This window comes from Balaenoptera acutorostrata, chromosome 1 (assembly GCF_949987535.1).
Source record: "Balaenoptera acutorostrata chromosome 1, mBalAcu1.1, whole genome shotgun sequence".
Lineage (NCBI taxonomy): Eukaryota > Metazoa > Chordata > Mammalia > Artiodactyla > Balaenopteridae > Balaenoptera > Balaenoptera acutorostrata.
In genome coordinates, this window is record NC_080064.1 from 39,036,700 (window position 1) to 39,059,444 (window position 22,745).

The following is a 22,745-nucleotide window of genomic DNA, read 5'->3' on the forward strand; positions in this document are numbered from 1 at the left end:
TGTTGCACAGCACAGGCTGCAGACGCGCAGGCTCAGTAATTGTGGCTCACGGGCTTAGTTACTCTGTGGCATGTGGGATCTTCCCGGACCAGGGATTGAACCCGTGTCCCCTGCACTGGCAGGCAGATTCTCAACCACTGCGCCACCAGGGAAGCCCCCACACTGACTTTTAAAAGCCAAAGATTCTAGATTTGATACCCATTGTTTGGGGCTCCCTGCTCCAGAATCCCTCTTCCACTTCCTGCTACAGGGCCTCATGTTGCTTGTGTGCCCATTAAGCACCCTCTTTTCCTTCCATTCCCTACCCACTCTCCTCACCCAGCTCTAAAGATTCCAACATACTCTTCATCTGGTTGGTTACTGCCTCCTGCTCTAGGCTGAATCATAGGGATCAAGTAAACAGAAATTCTAAAGTAATGTTTGCCTAGGCCCTAGAGTCTAGGGCATATACCTAAGAGTGATTTGCTTAGAGGGTGTGTCTCTCTACCTTTATAAAATAATATATATTGTTTTCCAAAATGCTTTTTACCAATTTATACTCCCAGCAGGAGTGTTTGAAAGTTTCCCTCTATCCACATCCTTGCCAGTACTTATCACATCCGGAATTTTTATTTTGCACTTCCCCAAATTATCTTTTTTTAAAAAACAAAACCAACGAAAACAAACAAAAAATCCCCTCTCTTTCTCAATCATGGAAAATAATAGCAACTTAGAGCAACTCTCATGTACAATTGCTCTGCTTTCATAAAGACGTTGTGGATGATGAACTGAAAAGGCAAGTAATGAAAAGCAAACCCACACATGTTAACACAAGAGTCCCAGCAAAGCAATCCTGGGACTTGGAAAGCCAGATAAAAAGGTGTGAATCCATATAAACCATAGCTAAAACCACCTGTTGCAAATTAAAGGTCCAACTAACCAGACCAAAGCAGAGATGTCTTGAACTCTATTACTGTCCTCTTGGAGTAGCTGCTTTCAAATGCCAGCCTTTCAAAGAGAATTTGTAAGAAGACAGAATTACAGTAGGTTAATTTCAGTGCCCATACACAGCACTTACCTTCTGAAGTCCCTCTACAGTGGCAGGCAGGCTAATTAAGTCTGCAGCTGACTTGACATTGGCTTTGAGGTGGTTTACTGCAGAAGTCAGCAGAGAAATCTGAAAGGAAATGAGTAATAACCAATGAAAACAGAACTTGTAGAACAATGCTCCCTTCACACACTCTACAGCTGATGGTGATGTCAAGCACCTTTGGACATCATGTGATTCTGTGATCCAGACGTTCTGCCCGGTCACGTCACAGCAGTAGAAGAACTCTGCAGAGTACCTTGGATAGACTTGAGATGTGGGAGGAAGCAATAACACCCCTTCTCTCCCTGTCCAGTTTAAATACCAGTGCCAAGGAGGGAAAGGCAGGCATTATTCTTTACCCCACTCCTGGCAGCTACAAGATCCAAAAATCTTAAATTACCCAAAAGATGCAGTAATTACAACACAGTCCTTCAACAACTGGACAGGAAGAAAGCTAATGATCAAGGATCTCTGAAAGATTTTATTTTGGTAAAAAATACCACCTCAGTTATTTGCTGAACTTTTGTTTCTGCCCAAGTTGGAACATATAAAGTAAAAGCCCAATATCACAATATACAGTTGACAGCAACTGAACCCTGACAACTTGAATAGCACTTTCAACTACTTGGGGATTTAGTTTTGGTTTAACAATGTGATTAATATTTCAAACTCAATAGCTCAACCAAAGCACTACTTTGTACCCTGAAGGGGCTCAATAAATACCCACTGACCTGCTGGCTGACTGATATACTGAATGTATTAAAATAGGAACTGAATCAAAATAAAAAGTATCTTCCCTTCTGCTATTTATGGGTAAAATTCTAAATAGCTGGACTTCTCTCTAGAATGAGGACTGGTGGAACCTGTGTATTACTCAGTTTCAGGATGCAGAGATAATATTCTAAAAACCTCGCAATGTGGCTCAAAACTTGGTTCCACACTGCTTTCCTGTCCCAAATTCTAGGATGAGGACACAGATCTACCAATAGCAATTATATTCAGAATGGCCTCACAGAGTAACCATGAAAGTTTCTGGGCACTTGTGGCATGCCTAACCCTGTGGTAGGCATCAGAAGGATACAAGACAAAGTAAACCTGACCCCGTATTCTTTTATTCAACAAATGTCTGGCACCTTCTCTGTGCCCAGAACTGTGGAGAAAGTGGCAAATAAGACCGTGAGGTTTTGCTTTCATGGAGCTTACATCCTGGTAGGAGGTGACAGAAGAACAAAGAAGCAAAGTATTAGATAGTAATAAGTACTGTGTACAGTATTTAAAGAGAGCTCCTGGAGTGAGCAGCAGCGTGTTCTGAACAAGGGAGTGCAGTGAGGAGCCTTGGAACTCTTCTCCCTCTTTCCTTTTAGGAGGGATGTGTTCAGGGGCGTCAGACCATTTTCCTTTCATTCATCCACTCATTCATTCATTCCTGCAACAAATATCTATTAAACCCTATTTTATTCCAGTGGTGAACAACACAGATGTCAGTGATCTTTGGTGTTTACATTTTAGTGCAAAGAGACAGACAATTTGATATAAGAAAAATATTAGATAGCGGGATACATTACAGGAAAATGAAAATAAGGTGACTTCTGTTTACAACAGCCAGGACATGGAAGCAACCTAAATGTCCATCAACAGATGAATGGATAAAGAAGATGTGGCGCATATATACAGTGGAATATTACTCAGCTATAAAAAGAAACGAAATTGAGTTATTTGTAGTGAGGTGGATGGACCTAGAGTCTGTCATACAGAGTGAAGTAAGTCAGAAAGAGAAAAACAAATACTGTATGCTAACGCATATATATGGAATTTTAAAAAGCGGTACTGATGAACCTAGTGGCAGGGCAGGAATAAAGACGCAGACGTAGAGAACGGACTTAAGGGCATGGGGAGGAAGGGGAAGCTGGGATGAAGTGACAGAGTAGCACTGACATACATACCCTACCAAATATAAAATGCATGGCTAGTGGGAAGCTGCTGCATAGCACAGGGAGATCAGCTCGCTGCTTTGTGGCGACCCAGAGGGATGGGATAGGGAGGGTGGGAGGGAGGCTCAAGGAGGGGATATGGGGATATATGTATACATACAGCTGATTCACTTTGTTGTACAGTAGAAACTAACACAACATTGTAAAGCATTTATACTCCAATAAAGATGTGAAAAAAATAAAATAAGGTGACTTGATGAGTGTGACTGGGTAGCTACTTTAGATTGGACTGCCAGAGAGGGCCTCTATTAGAAGATGAAATTTAAACTGAGATCTAAATAATAAGGAATTAACCAGAGAGAGAAATAAAAAAAGTACATTTCAGGGCAGAGGGAATCGCTAGGGCAAAGGTCCCAGTGTGGGGAAGAGCTTGGCATATTTGAAGAATAGAAAGAAGGCCTGGGGGACAGGAGCAAAATATGAGTGAGAAAAGGAGAGGGAGAGGGGGAGGGGAAGAGAGAGGAGGAGGGAGAGGCAGAGGGAGGGGAGAGGGAGTGAGGGAGAGGGTGAGGTAGAAGTAGATAGGTAACATTAAAGAAATAAGTACTAAATGTGATACTGAATACAGTCTGAGAAAATATTAGCACAGGTTGAAAGGGACAGGCTTCATTGAATCAGGACTCAAATCAGACTCTGATAGAGAAGTAAGAGTTTTATATATAGAAATAAATCAGCTATCCTTTCTAGGTTAGAAGGGTGACTGTGGCATCAGGGAATAGGTAGGGAGCAATAAAAAGAATAGGCCCGGGCTTCCCTGGTGGCACAGTGGTTGAGAATCTGCCTGCCAATGCAGCAGACATGGGTTCAAGCCCTGGTCTGGGAAGATCCCACATGCCGCAGAGCAGCTGGGCCCGTGAGCCACAATTACTGAGCCTGCGCGTCTGGAGCCTGTGCTCGGCAACAAGAGAGGCCGCGATAGTGAGAGGCCCGCGCACCGCGATGAAGAGTGGCCCCTGCTTGCCACAACTAGAGAAAGCCCTCGCACAGAAACGAAGACCCAACACAGCCATAAATAAATAAATAACTAAATAAATAAAAAATTAAAAAAAAAAAAAAAGAATAGGCCCAGGAATACTTTTCCTTCATAGCATTTCTCAGAGTGACAATGATTTATTTATGTGTGTGATTTTAAATTAAGATTTCTCTCCTCCACTAGACTGTAAGCTCCATGTCATCAAGGACCATGTCTGTTTTATTTTCCATAATACGCCTGACACAAAGACAGGCATTCAATAAGTATCTACCAAATGAATGAATGGCTAAGAATGAACACTCTGTGTCTGGGATGGACGCTGAGAAGGCTAGTCCAAGCAGAGTAGAGGGTAGAGTCTAGGAAGTAGGAGATAAGGCTACATAAGTGTGAACTCATTTTCCTCACTGGTAGTATGGTATAACAACAACCATCTCATAGGGACATGTGATGGTTTTAAAATATGTCCATAAATTCTTTGATAGTCCTCCCTTCAAGAGGTGGACACTAATTCCGTTTCCCCTGAGTGTGGCCTGCACTGAGTGTCTCACTTTTGGCCCACAGAATAAAGTGCAAGTGACAATGTGCAACTTTGAAAACTAGGTCATAAAAAAGCACTGTCTTCCTTTTTGCTCTCTTTTGGATCACTCACTCTGGATAAGCCGGCTGCCATGTTGTGAGAACACTCAAGCAGCCCCATGGAGAAGCCATGGTGGGACAAACCGAGACCTCCTGCCAACAGCCATGTGAGTGAGGATGCTTCAGTCCCAGTCAAGCCTTCAGATATGTAGCCCTGGCCGTATATCTTAGCTGCAACCTTAGAGAGATCCTAGCCAGAACAACTCAACTAAGCTGCTTCCAAATTTCTGACCCAGAAAACTTGCGAGATAATAAATGTTTGTTGTTTTAAGTCATTAAGCTTTGGGACAAATGTAACACAGCAACAGATGACTAATATAGGCTATGAGGCTTAAATGAGATACATATCTAGAGCTCTCAGCACAGTACCTGATACAAACAAAATACCAAGTAAGTGTTAGCTCTTTAATAATGAAATTTAATAAGCACTTAAACATGCAATTCTCCATAAGTGCTCCAAAATACTCAGACTAATCTTCAACATTCCAACTCTATCCATTTAAAAATAAAATGGGTGAGAAACTTCAGCTCCAGAGAGATACTCTCAGCAAACTATAAACCTCTTAAGAGCAGCAGTTACATCAAGGAGGTTTTAACACATGCCCTTAAAAAGATATGAATAACACTTAGGTTTGAAAAGCACATACAGAAATAGGTATTCTCATGCCCTGTTGATGGAAATGTAAATTGGAGAAGACTTGTTAGATGGTTATCTAGGATTATCTGTCACAATTTGAAACGTTTACACCCTTTAATTCAGCAATTTCATTTCTAGAAATCTATCCTAAAGGTTACCTGTTTAATCAAGAAGAATAAAATACCTAGGAATAAATCTAACTAAGGAGGTAAAAGACCTGTACTTGGAAAACTGTAAGACCCTGATGAAAGAAACTGAAGACGACACAAACAGATGGAAAGACAGACTGTGTTCATGGATTGGAAAAATTATTGTTAAAATGACCATACTGCCCAAGGTAATCTACAGATTCAATGCAATCCATATCAAAATACCAATGGCATTTTTCACAGAACTAGAACAAATAATTCTAAAATTTGTATGGAAACACAGAAGACTCTAAATGACCAAAACAATCTTGAGAAAGAACAAAACTACAGGTATCATGCTCCCTGATTTCTAACTATACTATAAAGCTACAGTAATCAAAATAGTATGAGACTGGCACAAAAGCAGACACATAGATCAATGGAACAGAATAGAGAGCCCAGAAATGAACGCACACTTATCTGGGCAATTAATCTACAACAAATAAGGCAAGACTATACAATGGGGAAAAGACAGCCTCTTCCATAAATGGTGTTGGGAAAGCTGGACAGCTACATGAAAAAGAATTGAACTGGACTACTCTCTCACACCATGAACAAAAATAAATTCAAAATGGATTAAAGACTCAAACGTAAAGACCTGAAACCCTAAGACTTCTACAAGAAAACACAGGTAATAAGCTCTTTGACACTGGTCTTATTATACTTTTTTAATATGTCTCCTTAGGCAAGAGAAACAAAAGCAAAAATAAACAAATGGGATTTCATCAAACTAAAGTGCTTTTACACAGTGAAGGAAACTGTCAACCAAACAAAAAGGGATCCCACTGAATGGGAGAAGATATTTGCAAATGATATAGCTGACGAGGGGTTAATACTCAAAAATATACAAAGAGCTCATACAACTCAACATCTAAAAAACAAACAACCCAATTAAAAAATGGGCAGAGGATCCGAACAGACTTTTTTCCAAAGACAGGCACATGAAAAGATGTTCAACATCACTAATCATCAGGGAAATGCAAATGAAAACCACAATGAGATATTGCCTCATACCTGTCAGAATGGCTACTATCAAAAAGACAACAAATAACAAGTATTGGCGAGGATGTGGAGAAAAGGGAACCCTCTTGCACTGGGAATGTAAATTGGTGCAGCCGCTAGGGAAAACAGTAGGGAGATTTCTCAAAAAAATAAAAAACAGAACTACCATATGATCCAGCAGTTCCATTCCTGGGTATTTATCCAAAGAAATGAAAACATTAATTAGAAAAGATATATACACCTCTAGGTTCATTGTAGCATTATTTACTATAGAAAAGATATGGAAGCAACCTGAGTGCCCATCAATAGATAAATGGAGAAAGAAGTTGTGGTGTGTATGATACACACACACACACACACACACATATATACAAAATGGAATATTACTCAGCCATAAAAAAGAATAAAATCTTGCCATCTGTGACAACATGGATGGACCCAAAGGATGTTACGCTATGTGAAATAAGTCAGACAGAGAAAGACAAATACTGTATGATATCACTTATATGTGGAATCTAAGAAACAAATGAACAAACATAACAAAACGGAAACAGTTACAGATACAGAGAACAAACAGGTGTTTGCCAGAGGGGAGGAGGCGTGGGGGAAGGAAAGAACTAAGTGAGGGAGATTATGAGGTACAAACTTCCAGGTGAAAAATAAATGAATCACAGGCATGAAATGCACAGTGTTGGGAATGCAGTTAATAACTATGTATTATCTTTATATGGTGGCATAAGTAACTAGACTTATTGTAGTGATCATCTTGAAATGTATATAAATATCAAATCACTATGTTGTATAACAGAAACAGTATTATAGGTCAATTATAGTTCAAAAACAAACAGACTCATAAAAAGAGACCAAATTTGTGGTTGGTTACCAGAGGCGGGGTGGGGGGGGAATTGTGAGGGGAGGGGGAGTGGGAGGAAGGTAGTCAAAAGGTACAAACTTCTTGTTATAAGATAAATAAGTACTAGGGATGTGATGTACAACATGATAAACATAATTAACACTGCTGTACGTTATATATGAAAGTTAAGAGAGTAAATCCTAAGAGTTCTCATCACAAGGACAAATATATATATTTTTTCTACTTCTTTAATTTTTTATCTATATGAGATGATGGATGTTCAGTAAATGTACTGTGATAATCATTTCATGATGTATGTAAGTCAAATCATTATGCGGTACACCTTAAACTTATACAGTGCTAAATGATAACTAGTATAAAGGCTAAATGATAACTAGTATATCAATTATATCTCAATAAAAATGGAAGAAAACAAATTAAAAAAAGATTACTTTATGCTCACCAGCATAAAGATGTACGCTCAAGACTATTCACTGTTTTCTTATTCATAATAGCACAACTCTAGAAACATCTAAATGTCTAACACTAAGGATGTAGATATATTGAGTAAACAGAGAAAGCTGTAGTATGCCTAATGATTCCATTTAGTCACACACACGCGTGTGCATGTGCACACGCTAACCTAAAAGCTAATTCATATTAAAAGCTATTACAATTCTGTAAATGCATATAAAGGGGACTGTAAGAATGTAGCCCAGACTATTGACAGCGAAGAACTATGGGGACAGGGAATGTGTGTTATGTGTCTGTATCTGTGTGTAATGGGGGCACATACAGAGATGGGGTTGAAGGGGAGTTTTCGTAAGAGTTCTATGTGTATTTTACTATTAAATCTTATATAAGAATACATTCACATATTACTCATGAAATTTTAAAGACAAAAGATGGGAAAGAAATATACACATAGGAAAACACATCACAAAGCTTTGGAAGGGGTGTGACAGATTTCCTTGGCTGGCCCTTTCCCCATGCCCTCCACTGGGCCTTCCAAGACTATCTTAACATACTCAATCATAAAGTACTTGGAAGGGGTCTACCCCATGTGTGTTTTACTCAGTGCCCCAAATCATGTACACAATTGGTGCTACACCAACTTGATGGGCAAGGATATGATTATTCCAAATGACCTATCAATTGTGTAGTTCCTTTTTTTTCACCTGAGGGAACAACTCCTTCCACTGACAACTGGCCAGATCTTAAAGGGACAACAAGCTGTGTTCTAGGTGGAACAATCTGGGTACAAACTACTCTCCCAGGTACGGCTCTATCCTGAGGCTGTGGCAGAGCCTGATGCTAGTCACAGGTATCTCAAGAATGGTAATGGCCTCACAAATGGCCAGTGTGGCTGGCTGACAGCTATCATTTCACCCAAAACCAGAGCAGCAGCCTGAAAGCCGAGGCAATGTAAGGTGAGGTGCTGTTCCGCTTCTCCCCATGCCCCAAACGCGCTAGGCCTAGGCTATCAGCTGCCTCACAAAAAGAATATGCTCTGGAGAGCTGACCACTAATTCTCCAATTACCAGGCAACACTTAGGACTTCTTACTCACTTATAAGACCTGGACCACATACTGTCACTAGGACCCAGCTACAGTCCCAGAAACTGCAAAGCTGGATTCCATTTTTCAGCATTCCTCTCTTGGGTGGAATAATGCCCAAATCTGTAGAAAACTACAGCAAAGCTACATGTTTAACTAGAATAGAGAGACAAGGGGCACTCTCCCATTACTGATATCTGGGACTGCTTTGGTCTCTGATAGACACATTCTAGCACGTCAGATTGGATTCAAGTGTTATAGAACTTATCTCTAAAGTCACACATTGCAATTCAAAGAGTCTAAAAAGTTGAATTAGGTACAAACCATTAAGGAAAAATCTCCCACATTCCAGCCAAAAGATGAGTCATGACTTTCATGCATATTACATGACTTTTCATTAGTGAAATTAAAAATAGCTACTGTAGACCATTTTATTAGACCATTTTATACTATAAAAGCCTGAAATGCTGCTTTTCTGCTTTGGGGTTAAAATTAAGTGCTCTTTAAATAGTAAGTAAAAAAGTTACTAAAATAGACAATCATCAATGATGAATGATTATGAGCCCTGATAGGGACTTGACTTCACATCCTTTCAGCTTTATCTACTAAGCACCTACTGTGTCCTTTAGAGGTTATAAAGATGGAAGGCAGAATAGAAAGTTGGAAAGAAAACAGGCTCCTATAACTTGAATATTTTGTTAGCATTGCTACACAGCTGTTGACCTTGGGCAAACTACTTAATCTCATTGAGCCTTAGTTTTCTTACCGATAAAATGGAGATAGCACCTCCTACTTCATAGAGTTATAGAAGCGAAAAAAGAGAAAGGAGATCTCATATGTAGTACATCTAATTGGGGCCTGCATAAAGAAGGCATTTAATGAGTGGCAGTTACCATCTTAAGTGCCATCATCATCAGTACTATGCTCAAAGCTCAGAACACAATATACAACCTTCTGGTGTAATTAAATGCCTCAGAATGGTAAACTCCATGACTGGCTACTATAAAGAACCCACAGTTTGCCCCAGAGAGAGATGCTAATTGTCTCTCAGTGCTTCATGGTGGTTTACTTTCACCTGATGTACTGTCTGGACAAACTGCTCATTTGCTCTGTGAATACAAGCAAGACCACGGTTTATCCTATTTTTCTTGTAAAAATGGAGTGAATACCTGCTTTTCCCTCATAACTCAGAGTCCAAGGCTAAATGATAACTAGTAAATACTAGGTGCTGCAACCCATCAATTATTTCATGAATACTTCTTAAAAATGAAAGAGAACTGAATAAAAAATAATAAAATATCATAAGGCAGCATAATATTAAGGGCAAGTGACTGTTTTCAGAAACTTTTATTTCAGTTATATACATGTATGCATGTGTTTACTGGGTAATGATGGAAAATATTTCTTACTGTGGGTTCCAGACAAAAGTTTGAAAGCTTCTGCCCCAGGCCACTGATCTCTGGTCACAAGTGCTTGAACCACCCCACTCCCAAACTACTGCTGAAAGGAGAGGGTACCTTCAAAAACATTGGCAAGCACTTTATTCTAGCACGGTGCTCTCTGCACTGGCTGATTCTGAACTCTGCGACTCTACTCTGAAGAACAGAATATCCTCTTAGCCACGACAGGGATGACAAAACAATTTTTAAGCACTTTGTGGGTGTACCATTCACTTGGCACTTGAGTTTTCTTCTCGACGCACATGTCTTTCTTAACTAAGCCACAGAAACTGAGAACAGGGGCTATAGTTAACAAGTGGCAACTGCAGCACCTTATTCATATAAGCACAAGGTTTGACTGTTGAATCCTGACAATGCTGCATCAACATCTTCTGAATATGCTCTTTTCCTCTGGCAGAGTCCCTCTTTCGGAATGAATGTGAGATCTGGCCAATTTAGGGACTGGAAAAGTTTTGGCTCTAGTCCTGCTTGCCTGGTCAAGGTACTTAACCAACTCTGTCATTTCCTCCAATGCTATTCTAGAATAATACTTATCATTAGCTGCTGATATGTTTTTAGTACAGCATATAGCACTACATCCCAAGGCTGTAAGTCTGTAAACTATATTAAACAAAATAAGCTCTCATTATCTAATAAAAACAAGTTATCCAATTTTCTTGGGCGTTAGATGACACTGTTCTTAAATTGAATACCTACACTGTTCCTTAGGAAAAGTTGATTCAAGAATTTCTGACTTCCTCCGTTAAAACTCTGTTCCTTTGCAGAAAGGGTTAACATTTTAAATACTGGGTAAATGCATAACTATTACCTATTTTACCTGACTTTAATGTGTTGGGATCACAGTATGTAAAGCACCATTTCAAAAAGTAAGACAATCTGAAGTGAGTTCCCTATACTTACAGATACATACTAAACAGACAAAATGAAATATTCATTGCTTACACAGAAATAAAATCACACTTTTGCTACCTGCTTATTCATTTCTGTGATGTTTATCCAGACTTTGTTCAATCCCAGCTCTCCAGATTCAATCTTCTCAAGTTGTTTTTGTTTGCTTAGTAGTTCTTCGTTAAGTTTGGGTATTTCTTGGAATGAGCTTTTCTGATTAGATTCCACTAAAAGCAAAAATAAGAACAATAATAAATAGCCATAAAGTTCCCTCATGGCTCCAAGATGAAAAAATGATCATACAGCAGGAAAGAAGATAGATTAATGAAAGTTAATTCTGGGAGGATAATGACAATTCATATCTATCAACTCCACTGTTCTTTTATCAACTCCACTGTTCTGTTCAGTGAGCACTGAACACACTGTGCTATACTTATTTACTTGTCTGTCCCCTCCATCAGACTGACAGAGAGCTGCCTGAGGACAGGTCTTATTGGGTCCTGTATTCCCAGGGCCCAGCACAGTCCCAGGTACACAGAAGCATGCAAATGCCTGTCCAGTGAAATGACTGTATGGTATGAAATGGAGTTAATGTTACCCTATTAAGTTAAACAAAGAAAACTCAACAAATAAATAAATTCAACAACAAAAAAATCCCCACAAAAATCAGGGGGTGGCGGTGGTATCCTCACTGTAAGCAAACCCACTACCTGAAAATTCAGAATTATTAAAGGAAATTAGATATTTTTATTCACTTTTCAAAAATATGTGCTGAAGGATTTCTTTAAAAATAGTAGACTTGGCTAAGTGCTTTTAATGTAACATTTGATTTACACACAGTTTGCAGGAATACATTCATCTCATGTGGTAGGAATATTTTACCAGTCAGTCGAAATTAATGTAGCACTTATAGCACCCAACTGAATTTCATACACATATTCAGTTAGGTTATAAAGAAAAACTTATCCCACACACGTCTGCCATTCTCTGGTGGTAAAACATCCTAAGGCTGGGGGAGAGTTTCTTTTTTTCCTGCAATCTATATGAATTAAGTAGAAGAGGAAGTAAGACAAACACATAAATAACTTGGATTAAAATTATTAACTAATAAACATTGAGTCTGACAAGCCCTGAAAACACTCTGGATCCTGAGGATTGTATAAGCTAAGAGGGGATTATATTCATGATCTGATTTGGGGTTTTTTGGGAGAGATAAGACAAGTAAAGGCACTCTGATTACATAAATGGAATGAAGTGTAGTAAATAAACAACTTATGATTACTAATTCATGTTCTTTCAACATGGAAAGCAACTTATTTAAAATTTAGTATAGTAATACTCAAAAGAACTTACTTAGCTTTTTTCCTGATCTTTAAGATCAGGAAATGGAGACTTTTGCCTACACCCTTTAGATACAACATACAATGCCAATAACAATATTTTATAATTATACATCTTTATAATTTGCAATAAACTTTTATGTAATTACTCATCTTGTGATCGAGCCCCTACTATGTGCCCGGCCCTGTACTTGGCACTAGTGCATACAAAAGACCCTGAAGCTCTCAGTCTAGTGGGGAGCAAGGCGTTGCCCCAGAATTACTATACAGTGTGACAGATGTCATGACAGAGGAATGCCCAAAGTGCTTTCGTAGCACAAATACATCTTTACATATTATGGATGGGAAAATGAGGCTCAGAAAGAATAAGTGACTTGCCTATGTTTCATAGCTAGTAATGAGCAAGTCAGGATTCAACAGTCAAACCTTGTGCTTCTAAGACCAATACTCTTTCTACTGTACTTCAGCTGCCACAGATGCTTATATCCTAACAAGACCATTTTTAAGCTCTGCACTGAATGACCAAACTGCTACTCTCCCTGTATGACCAGAAATGAGGATGTCTGATTTATCAATACTGTCCTTTTCTTCCAAATTCTTTCCCCTCACTTTAGCCATGAGCGATAGGGAAGACTGCTCGGGAACAGAATCTCCTTTATAATAACTGTGGAGTCCTTCTGGAGTACCTGGTTCTAGAAGAAGAATACCGAGCTGAGAGTTTCAGGCCAGCCAGCACTTCAAGCTTAAGGATCAAGTTACTCCTTGGCCTCAAGGGAAAAATACCAAGCCTATCTGCTTTGCTTTCTGTTCCAGATATTTCAGCAATCCTGCCTCCTTTCTTCACAAGTGTCTCGGAAGATAATGAGATAAATGACAAGGGGCTCTGAATTTTTCAAAAAGGTATCTAAACCAGGTCAGCAGGTGGTCTTATTTCCACTGTCCTCTTGAAAAACAAGAAATAAAAATAAACGTATTGAAATATATTGAAAGTAGAAGCATAATTCAAAGGAAGATTATTTAAGTTTAACAAGATTAACCTCATTTAGCCAAGAAAATGGTTTTCACAAAAAAACTCTTGCCAAGTAGTCCACAACGGTTCAGCCTGCAGACTGATTTATGCCCCAGGCCCTACCCCATCCTCCCTCAGGAAGTCCTGCTTTAGACAGAATAGGTGCTGGCATATCTATTGCAGCAAACCAAAGCCCACAGAGCAGCTGGACTGACAATTCCAAATCTGCTTCATTCAACTGGCTGACAAATGCAGCCAGGGTCCCAGGGGAAGGCTGCTCAGTGATAGAAAGCAGGTCTCACAGTCCAGGGTGCAACTCCTGGCATCTCCTGAATAGAGTATTTCCAGGTATTAACATGTGCTCAATAAATATTTGTATTAACATGTGCTCAATAAATATTTGTATTAACATGTGCTCAATAAATATTTGTATTAACATGTGCTCAATAAATATTTGTTGCCTGATCGATTGTCAGGTCTATTACATGTATACACTTCAAATATGCATTCCTAAACAAAGAAATTTCCTGAAAATGAAAAGCTCAGCTAAGGTACAAATTACACTGGTGTCCTGAAAACACAGGCACAGAGCAATCAGAGAAATGAATCCCTGGAAGGCAGAACTGAGCAATGTTTTGAAATGTATAAATAAATAATTGCTATATGTAACCAAAACAAGCTGTAGTACAAACATAGGAGGCCCAACTAGTTATGGAGAGATGACGGCACAGACAGGTGTCGTCAGTGGTTATTTATAGTTAAACACTGCTTCTCAGAACCTCATTTCCAAGTTATGATTACTACTTACCAAGAAAACACTGGCCTTAAAAACACCTTGTAATACTGCTAAGGACAACATTCAGGAGGGAAAATAACTAGAATACAAATCTCATTCTTACACTGTACTCTGATCCCACCAATTGATAAAACATATAGGTCAGGATGATCCTGGCAGAGAACTGTGGCCTACCCAATCCCATTCCCTGAATCAGAAGCTCAGAAGAAAACCAAAGTTAGTATTTCAATATATTTTTTTCAAGCAACATCACCAGGAACGTCATTAACATACTCACTAAGGATTAGCTGTCCCTAGGTCAGGTTTGGAACTTAACTAACTGCAGGCAGCAAAGAGAAGCTGGGGTGAAGGAAAGCTAGGATGTTGTGATCTCCTATGGCTTAAGAGAGGAAGTAAGGAAACAACTCTAATTCTAGTTCTGGGGCCAGATTTCTTTATGACCTTGAGAAAGCCTGGTGGTCAGTTTCCTGGCGTGTTAAAGCTGTTAAAGTTAGGGTATTTTTGATTAACCTGAAACTGCTTCCTTAGCTTAGAAATTTTTTTTAAAAATTAATTTTATTATTTATAATAAAATTCAGGTTGTAATTGTAGCTACACACTAATTGTTAGTTAAAACAAAGACTGAGTAAAGCATCTTTTGGGTATAACTTTACTTTCTTTTTTTTTGTACTTTGTTTTTGTTGTTGTTTTTAAAAAGTTTTACTAGCTTTAGAAAATTAACCCTTGAAACCTAGAACTAAAGATCTCAGTGTTACTAAAGGAAGATCTTTAGGTTAAAACAGGTTGAAGCTACCATGCAAACGCACCTTTCAGAAAAAGTACTTTGGATGTGCAAAATACAACTTGACAGTTTTGAATATATAAAACCCTTCAACTTAAAGTTTCTTAAACTTTAAAACACTCATGAGACAAATATTTATTTCTGACTTGGCATACAGTAAGCACTCCATAAATGCTGGCTATCATTATTACTGCTCAGTCCTATGTTTCTATAGGTTTTTCTTGAGGAGGAAACTGTCTGACAGACACTCCCACATGCTTTCTCAAATGTCCCTGTGAGGAGGAAGGAAACAGCCTAGTGTTGCTATTGCCACTTTATAGTTGGGGAATATGAAGTGGCAACAGGTGGAGATTAACCAAGATTCTAGACTTCTGGATCTTAGCCCTTCCCTTCTGCACTGTAAGTGTTGACTGCAATACCATTATTTCAGATGCTATTTGTCCTAGTGGTGCATAAGCACAGTTTTTTGTTTGTGGATTTAAAAATGAGTAACTGTTACTGCATTCAAGCTGACAGCTAAGAAAGAGTTTAAAAATGCTGACAGGAACATATAATTGCTTCATCAGAGTGAGCAAAAATCTTAATTCAGTGTGGTTCACTTTGTCCTAGAACCTGGAAAAAGGAGTCCAAAATTATACTCTGAAAAGGGTGACCACTTACTTGTTCTAAATTTTTCCTTGAGGGCATCCAGATCCTCCTTCAGAGCAACTTGCATCCACACCAAGCCAACGCAGGCCACGACACAGGCGGCAAGGATGACAAAAGCACAGAGGGGATAACAGATCTTGCAGCATCGTAAATAGTCTTCCCTGATCATAAGGACAAATTCAACCAGGAGTACAAAAGAGATTATGAATACAGCTTTATTCAAAATAGCACGTTTCGCCATGCAATTATAATCTCTAATGAATACCAGTTAATTCACCAGGGAACGCAGGGGTAACACACTTAAATCTGAACAGCAGGTTGAATATGTCTAAATTATTAATATGACCTATAAAGAGTTCATCTATAGGGGACAAAGGTTTCAAACTTCACATGAAACAGAGGGAGTTCCTGTGAGCTACAGGAAGCACCTGTGGGCACTGCAGCTCACTGCCATCATCAATTCACCATCAGTTTCTTTGGAAACTGGCTCAGGTTAGGGAAGTGTAAAGACCAGAGCTTCTCTGCCATTCCATCACTGTACTGTAATTCACTTATCTATTTCTCTCTCTTAAACATATACTCACTCCAGAGGACCTCGTTTCAGTTTACTGAAACTTTATAAATTTTTGAGTGAGTTTTACTCCAAATGGAATGAAAAAATGTGGACACCTGGTACACTCCAGCTTATTGGCTCAGAAGGAAGGGAAACATAGAAAGGGGTTAGATTTCACACCAAACTTCAACCAGCACTCAAGGTCTAAACTAACCCAACAGGATAACTATTCCAGTTAACTATTCCACTTCATCAGATCTTCACAGCCCAAACCCAGGATTACCCTGAACTGGCAAAGAAACCAATCTCTTCCTTTAACATAAAAGGACACAGACATTCTAAACAAACAAACCTCAAAGGATTCAATCTCTTTTCTTCTAGCATCCCAACCTTCTGCCTAGCTCTTGCTTCCACAACCTCAGCAGCATACTCTTCTTTAAACGTGCTCCTTAAGAGAGTCCAAGGGCACCTTCAAGGTTCCCTTCGGCCCTTTTCTACCATAACCCCCAATTCGCAATGTCTTTGTGCTCACTACTGGATTTGTCTAGTGGCTGCACCATCTAAAAGTGGTTTGAGAAAACCTGCTTCTTCTTTTTATTTCCCACCCGTCATTTCTCTTGAGGCTCATGCTTTTTACAGAATGTCCCTCACCATATTCCCCCATCACCAAGATTCAGACCCATCAAGAGTGCAAAAAAAACAGAAACAAAACAAACAAAAAAAACCTCAACAACAACCCCTCCCCCAAACAACCAAAAAAATCCAACTAACCTAACAAAAACAACTGCAGTCTTAAGGTCCCTGTCTCTCCTATACTTAACAAAAGGTCTAGTCCCCCAAATTTCTCTGCTCTTAGTTTCCTATTCTTAGCTTCTTTGCTACTCCCCCCGTGGTCTCTCTGGGCTCTTAGCACATTCCCCAAGTCCACCCTTCCACCCTAGATTCAGAGCTCTTCTTTGTATACTCAGAGATAGACCTCTAACTTATCCTTCATTCAGAAACTGAACTCATCTTCTCCCTAACATTATTCCTCCCTCTGTGCCTTCCAAGGTCTACACACTTTTTTCTTCCTAAGAACTCCCTTCTCCTTCCCTTTAATTTGCCTCCTTGGTAGTGCAAGGAGATGCCTTTTCCCCATCCCACCCCTGAGTACTGCATTACTCACTTGACAAAGCGAGAGCGATTTCCAGCTACACCAAATTCCTCTTCCTCCTCTGAGCTGGACTCAGAGTCTGAGTCAGGAGGCTCGGTGCGAAGCAGGCGGTGGCCTGAGCCTTTCTTGGGCTTCTTTCTCCGGCTGTCCCCAGCCAAGCCGATCAGTGCATTGAGCTCTTTGCGCTTTTTCATCTTCTTGTGTGGGGTGAGTGGAGCACCCACTCCTGAGCTGCCAGGTTCGTACCCGACGCCCAGTTCTCTCGAGGCCTTGGAGCCGCCTTCCAGGGTGAGGAATCCTGGGCCAGAGCCCCTCTGGTCAGTCCCACCCAGGAGTGGGACTGACCAGATCCGCTGGGGGCTGGAGATCGGAGCCCAGAGGAAACTGTAACTCAGATAGGTGGGGGAAGTCACATAAAGATGGCCAGGGAGCTGGTGATCCAAATGGATAAAGCTCTAGGCATGCCCTGTCAGTTACCGAAGGGGGTATTGGACGTGGAGGAGGTGGGAACCTTTGTCTCCCAAAGAGGATAAAAAGTCAAGTCAAGAGATTCTCAGCCCTGGTCAGTAGATAGTATTTCTAAGGGTGCTCCAGGAGCTGGGGAAGGACACAGATGGGTGTTTTAGACTTCCGGGGTAGAATTTCCAATGGAGAGAAAAAAAGAAACTTGTTCTTCAATGGGAGGAGAGGGGGAGATGCAGAGCGAGACGGTGGGACGGCGCTGTTCCCTCCCTAGCTGGCAGCAGGAGGGGGCTCCCAGCCGCTACAACCCCGACAGAGAAAATGCCCGAGTCTGAGATGATCACCGTCCTCCGGCCTCCGTCCTGAGTTTGAAGGAAGCCAGAGGCCGAGGAAGACCCAGAGCCCGGCCTGGAGGGCTCGGCCTGAGAGGAGCCAGTCCCGCGCCTGGGGAGACCCCAGCTCTGCTGTCTGGGCCTGGGGGCGCGGTGAGGAGGGGCGACGGCGGCTCAGCCAACCTGAAGCGCTCCCACCCAGAGTTTGAGGTGTTCCGGCACGGGCGACTCTCGGCAACTCACACGCGCCGCCTCCACTCCAGCCGCGACTCCTGCCCCCGCTCCGGCTGCGGCCGCACCTGTTCCCGACTCGCTGGTGGCGGCGGCGGCGGCGGCGGCGGCCGCGGGCTCCAGACCCGGGCCATCGCTCCAGCCCCAATTCACTTCCCCTTTGGCAGCGACCGCCGGCGCCGCCTGCCAGTAAGGCGCGCTCCCATTGGCCGCCCGTCTGGTGACGTCACTCGAGGGGGGCCGGTGGGGAGGCGGGGTGTTAAAAGACGCAGGCTCAAGCGAGGGCAGGTCCCACCTGCCAGTTGAGGAGGCTCCGCCCCCAGGAGGGTCGGGGACCTGTAGCTCACCTGACAAGGGCGAGTTTTGTTTCTTGAGGAGCAGGGATGGGCCAGGCAAAGCATCCAGCTGCTCGGCCTGCTTGGGAAATTCATCAGCCGCCCGGGCCCCCCCAGTTGTGACTAACCCAGCCTAGAGGCTCCAACCCTCTGACTCTCCTGCTGTTTATTAAAGGTTTAGGCGTGTTACAGATTAATGACCTGGTTGAACACGTTCATTCATTCATTTCGTAAATATTTATTGAGAGATTACCATATGTCAGGAGCAGTTCTACCGCTGAGGATACAGCAATAAACAAGATAACCACTATCCTTGCCTTCCTGCATAGGGTTGCCCAATTTAGCAAATAAAAATACAGGATACTCAGTAACGTTTGAATTTCAGGTAAACAACGAATATTTTTTTATTATAAGTATATCCCATGCAACGTCTGGGACATCTTCATACTTTTTAAAGTTAATTCTATTTTACCTTAAATTACTTTTAACTGGGTGTCCTGTGTTTTATCTGCCAACTCTATTACTGCAGCTTATACTCGAGTGGGAGGACAGCAATAACATATAAAATGTCAGGAGATGATAAATATTATGAGGAAAACTGAAACATGATAAGGGGACGGGGAGTGCCTCTGTGATAAGGGGACCTTTGGTTAGAGATCGGGAGGCAGTGAGGGAGTGAGTTGTGCGGTGGCCAAGAGGAAGGAGTGACCTGAAAGAACTGCTGTGGCTGGACTTGAAGAGCAAGAGGAGAGCGGTAGAAAATGAGGTCAGACAAGCATCAGGGGAAGATCTTGTAGGGCCTTATAGACCACTGTGAGGACTTTGGAAAACCCTTGGTGCTTTAAGCTCTGGCTTAGATTTTTAAAAGATCACTCTAGCCACTGTGTGGAAAAGAGAATCAGGGAACAGTGAGGGACAAATAAAGATGATGGCAGTTGTGGAGATGGTGAGCATTCTGGATGCTTCTTGACCACAGAGCTAACAATATTTGCTGATGGTTTACAGAGAAGGTGAGCAAAAAAAGAGGAGTAATAGATGACTCCAGGGTCTTAGGGTGCAACAGCTGGAAGAAAGGAATTGCTGTTTACTGAGATGGGAAAGAACAGATTTGGGGCAAACTTGAGAAGTCAATTCAGTATTCAGATGGACTGTTTGGTATACCTATTTGGAGTTCTGGGCAGAGGTTGGGGCCTGAAATGTAAATCTGAAAGTCATCAGATGTAGATGGTATTTAAAGCAAAGTGCTTTGAACTACTTGGAAAAAAGTCACTTAAAGTAATTTTTATACCCACATTCTTATTGTGGCAATCACACTGTCTTTGTCTAGGGATACCCACCCAAAGTCTGGGTCTGTCTCTTATTTATCTTTATGTGTCTAGACCAGAGGTAGATGATCCGATATATATGTGATGCCTACATGAGTGGGCAGAGTTATACAGAGGTATAAGTGGAGTTTTGGAATCAAGAGATCTGCAATGAAATCATGCTTTGAATATTTGCTAACTCTGTCAACATGGAAGCCATATAAATTCTGAGCTTCAGTTTTCCTCTCTGCAAAATGAGGATTAATATCTATTTCACAGGACAGACAAATGAGAAGATGCTTGTGAAAGTGCTTTTGAAGCCCCCAAACATGGGCAGTTATTTTGGTTTTTTTTTTTTTTTGTCTCCTTTTGTTTCTGGAGCTGCACTGCCCAATATAGTAAGTAGTCATTAGCCACATATGGCAATTTAAATTTACATTTAGCTTAATTAAAATTAAATTAAAAGTTTAAATTAGTTCCCCAGTCTCACTGGCCACTGTGCTCCACAACCATATGTGGCTAGTGGCTATTGCGTAGCACAGAACAGTACATTTCCATCATTATAGAAAGTTTTATTGGACAATTCTGCAGTAGCACCTCCCTGAAGTTCTGGGGATGGACAAGAAAAGGTCTTGACTTCAAGAACCATTTCACAAACAAACCCTATGGTCATAAGAAGACACAGGCAAAAGGGGTGACTGGCCCAGGATGGCCCTTCCCATGGCCCTCCTGTGCTGTAGATGTTACATGTTCACCAAGGGAACCAGGGGCTGAGGAACCCAAGGGAGTAAGGTGGAGCCAAGGATGTATCACCTAGTTACAATGACATCTGGTCAGCCAGGCCCTGCCCTTTCATGCAATGGACTGGTCATGGGTGGGGAGGCTGGAGGAGGGGAGTTGAGAGCTAATGGGATGCTTCTGCTGGACCTATCATTCAGTCCCTCTGTCTGACTGTTTGTCTATTGGTCTATAGATAACACACCCTTCTGTGTTGGGTAAACATCCCATGAGATGCTGAGTCATCCTTTGAAAACTGATGGCCAGATGTTTTTTTCTCTCAGGAGCTCTTGGTACCTCTCTAGCCTCCTACCTCATACCTGGGACCCTCAAGGCCTGCGATTAATCCAACCATCTCAGAGCGAGGGCTCCTGCACTGAGGAGCCCATGGTGCCCTCCTACACCAGGACTCCTCAAGGTTGTAACCCATCTTTTCATTTGGGGATGTTCATATTATGATCTTGTGTCTAGGGAGGCCTGTTACCCATTCAAAACTTGCCTGAAACGCAATGTGATCTTGGGTAAGTCACTTTGCAGCTCTGGTACTCCAACTTTCCTGTCTGTAAAATGAGAATAAGAATATTTCCTGCCCAGCCTTCTGCTCTGTGCTTTTTGGGGGAGGGAGCAGCATGAAAGTGTTTATATGCTGTGACGTGTCATGTAGGGTGGGCGATGCCTGCTGAATCCTCCTAGCAGCTCTGTGGGGAGAGTGAGCAAGGATGACTTCCCTGTGCTCAAAATTCCATCCTGTGTGAGTGGCAAAGCCTCTTGAGATGCTGTGCTATCTTAGAAGACTCTACAGAGCACTTTCACTTGGGAAAACTGAGGCAGGGAGTGGGGGCAAACTTGCCTAGGGCCATGATCAGAAATGGGATCCAGGACTTCTGATTCCTGGGCTGAAGCTCTTTAAGATCTCAGAATCCTCTCTTCTCTGGGGTCGAAGTCCACATCTGAACTCCGCCACTTGGCAGCTGTGTGACCTTGGGCAAATGGCTGAGCCTCTCTGAGCCTCCACTTTTGTGAAATGGTGGTAATAAGAGTACCCAGGACCAGCCATATAATTTGCGGGTCCCAGTGCAAAAGAAAATGCAAGGCCCCTTGTTTAAAAATCAGGAAACGAGCTTTTTTCCGTTCTCTCGTGATTTCTTGCTCAGCACATCATGCTGTTTATTGCTCACTAGTTAATGTCGTGCTCCCTTGGGCATGGGGACCCTCATGGGGTGGGGGGGGCCCTTCCTCATGACTTGGCATGCACCGCCAACCCAGCCCTCTTTGTGCCTGCACCCAGGCCCCTGTCTAGGATGACGCGGGGCAGGGGGACAGGCAGCTGAGAACCCATCCTGGGGATGGGGAGAGGGAGGTTAGGAGAGGCAGGACTATGTATGAGTGGAGCTTCCAAGTCCCCAGTGTATGCTCCATGTTCCATCAGACTTCACTTTCAAAACAGAAATTCAAAAATAAAATGATTAAGAATTTCAAGATGGCGACCACAGAGCATTAAACCCCAACTGTGGGGCAAACTTCTGAGTTACGGGTTCTGTGCAACTGCACTGGTCACATACCCACGAAGCTGGCCCTGACAATACCTAACTCACAGAATAGCTGTGAAGAAATAACGTGCCTGACTCATAGTAAATGCTCAATAAATGTACCTGTTCCATTAATGTGATTATTAATTATTAAATGTGATTTATTACAGATTTATTAAGTGTGATTTTGATGATGACCCAGTTGTGGCAATACATCTTCATTTACCCAATAGAAAACGCT

The 22,745-nt window shown here is 41.6% G+C and overlaps 1 protein-coding gene across 3 annotated transcripts in view; it reads right to left on the reverse strand.

The window, feature by feature from the left end:
* EFCAB14 (EF-hand calcium binding domain 14) overlaps positions 1–18,735 on the reverse strand; it is a 36,343-nt gene extending 17,608 nt beyond the window's left edge. For all 3 annotated transcript variants that reach the window (XM_007164503.3, XM_057544629.1, XM_007164504.3), the window contains exons 1-4: positions 17,547–18,735; positions 15,841–15,989; positions 11,336–11,481; positions 1,058–1,156 (exon numbers count right to left, since the gene is read on the reverse strand). In XM_007164503.3, the coding sequence (XP_007164565.2) occupies positions 1,058–1,156; positions 11,336–11,481; positions 15,841–15,989; positions 17,547–17,728 (576 nt within the window). In that variant the 5' untranslated portion in view covers positions 17,729–18,735. The remainder of the gene's footprint in view (positions 1–1,057; positions 1,157–11,335; positions 11,482–15,840; positions 15,990–17,546) is intronic.
* Positions 18,736–22,745: the final 4,010 nt, after the last annotated feature.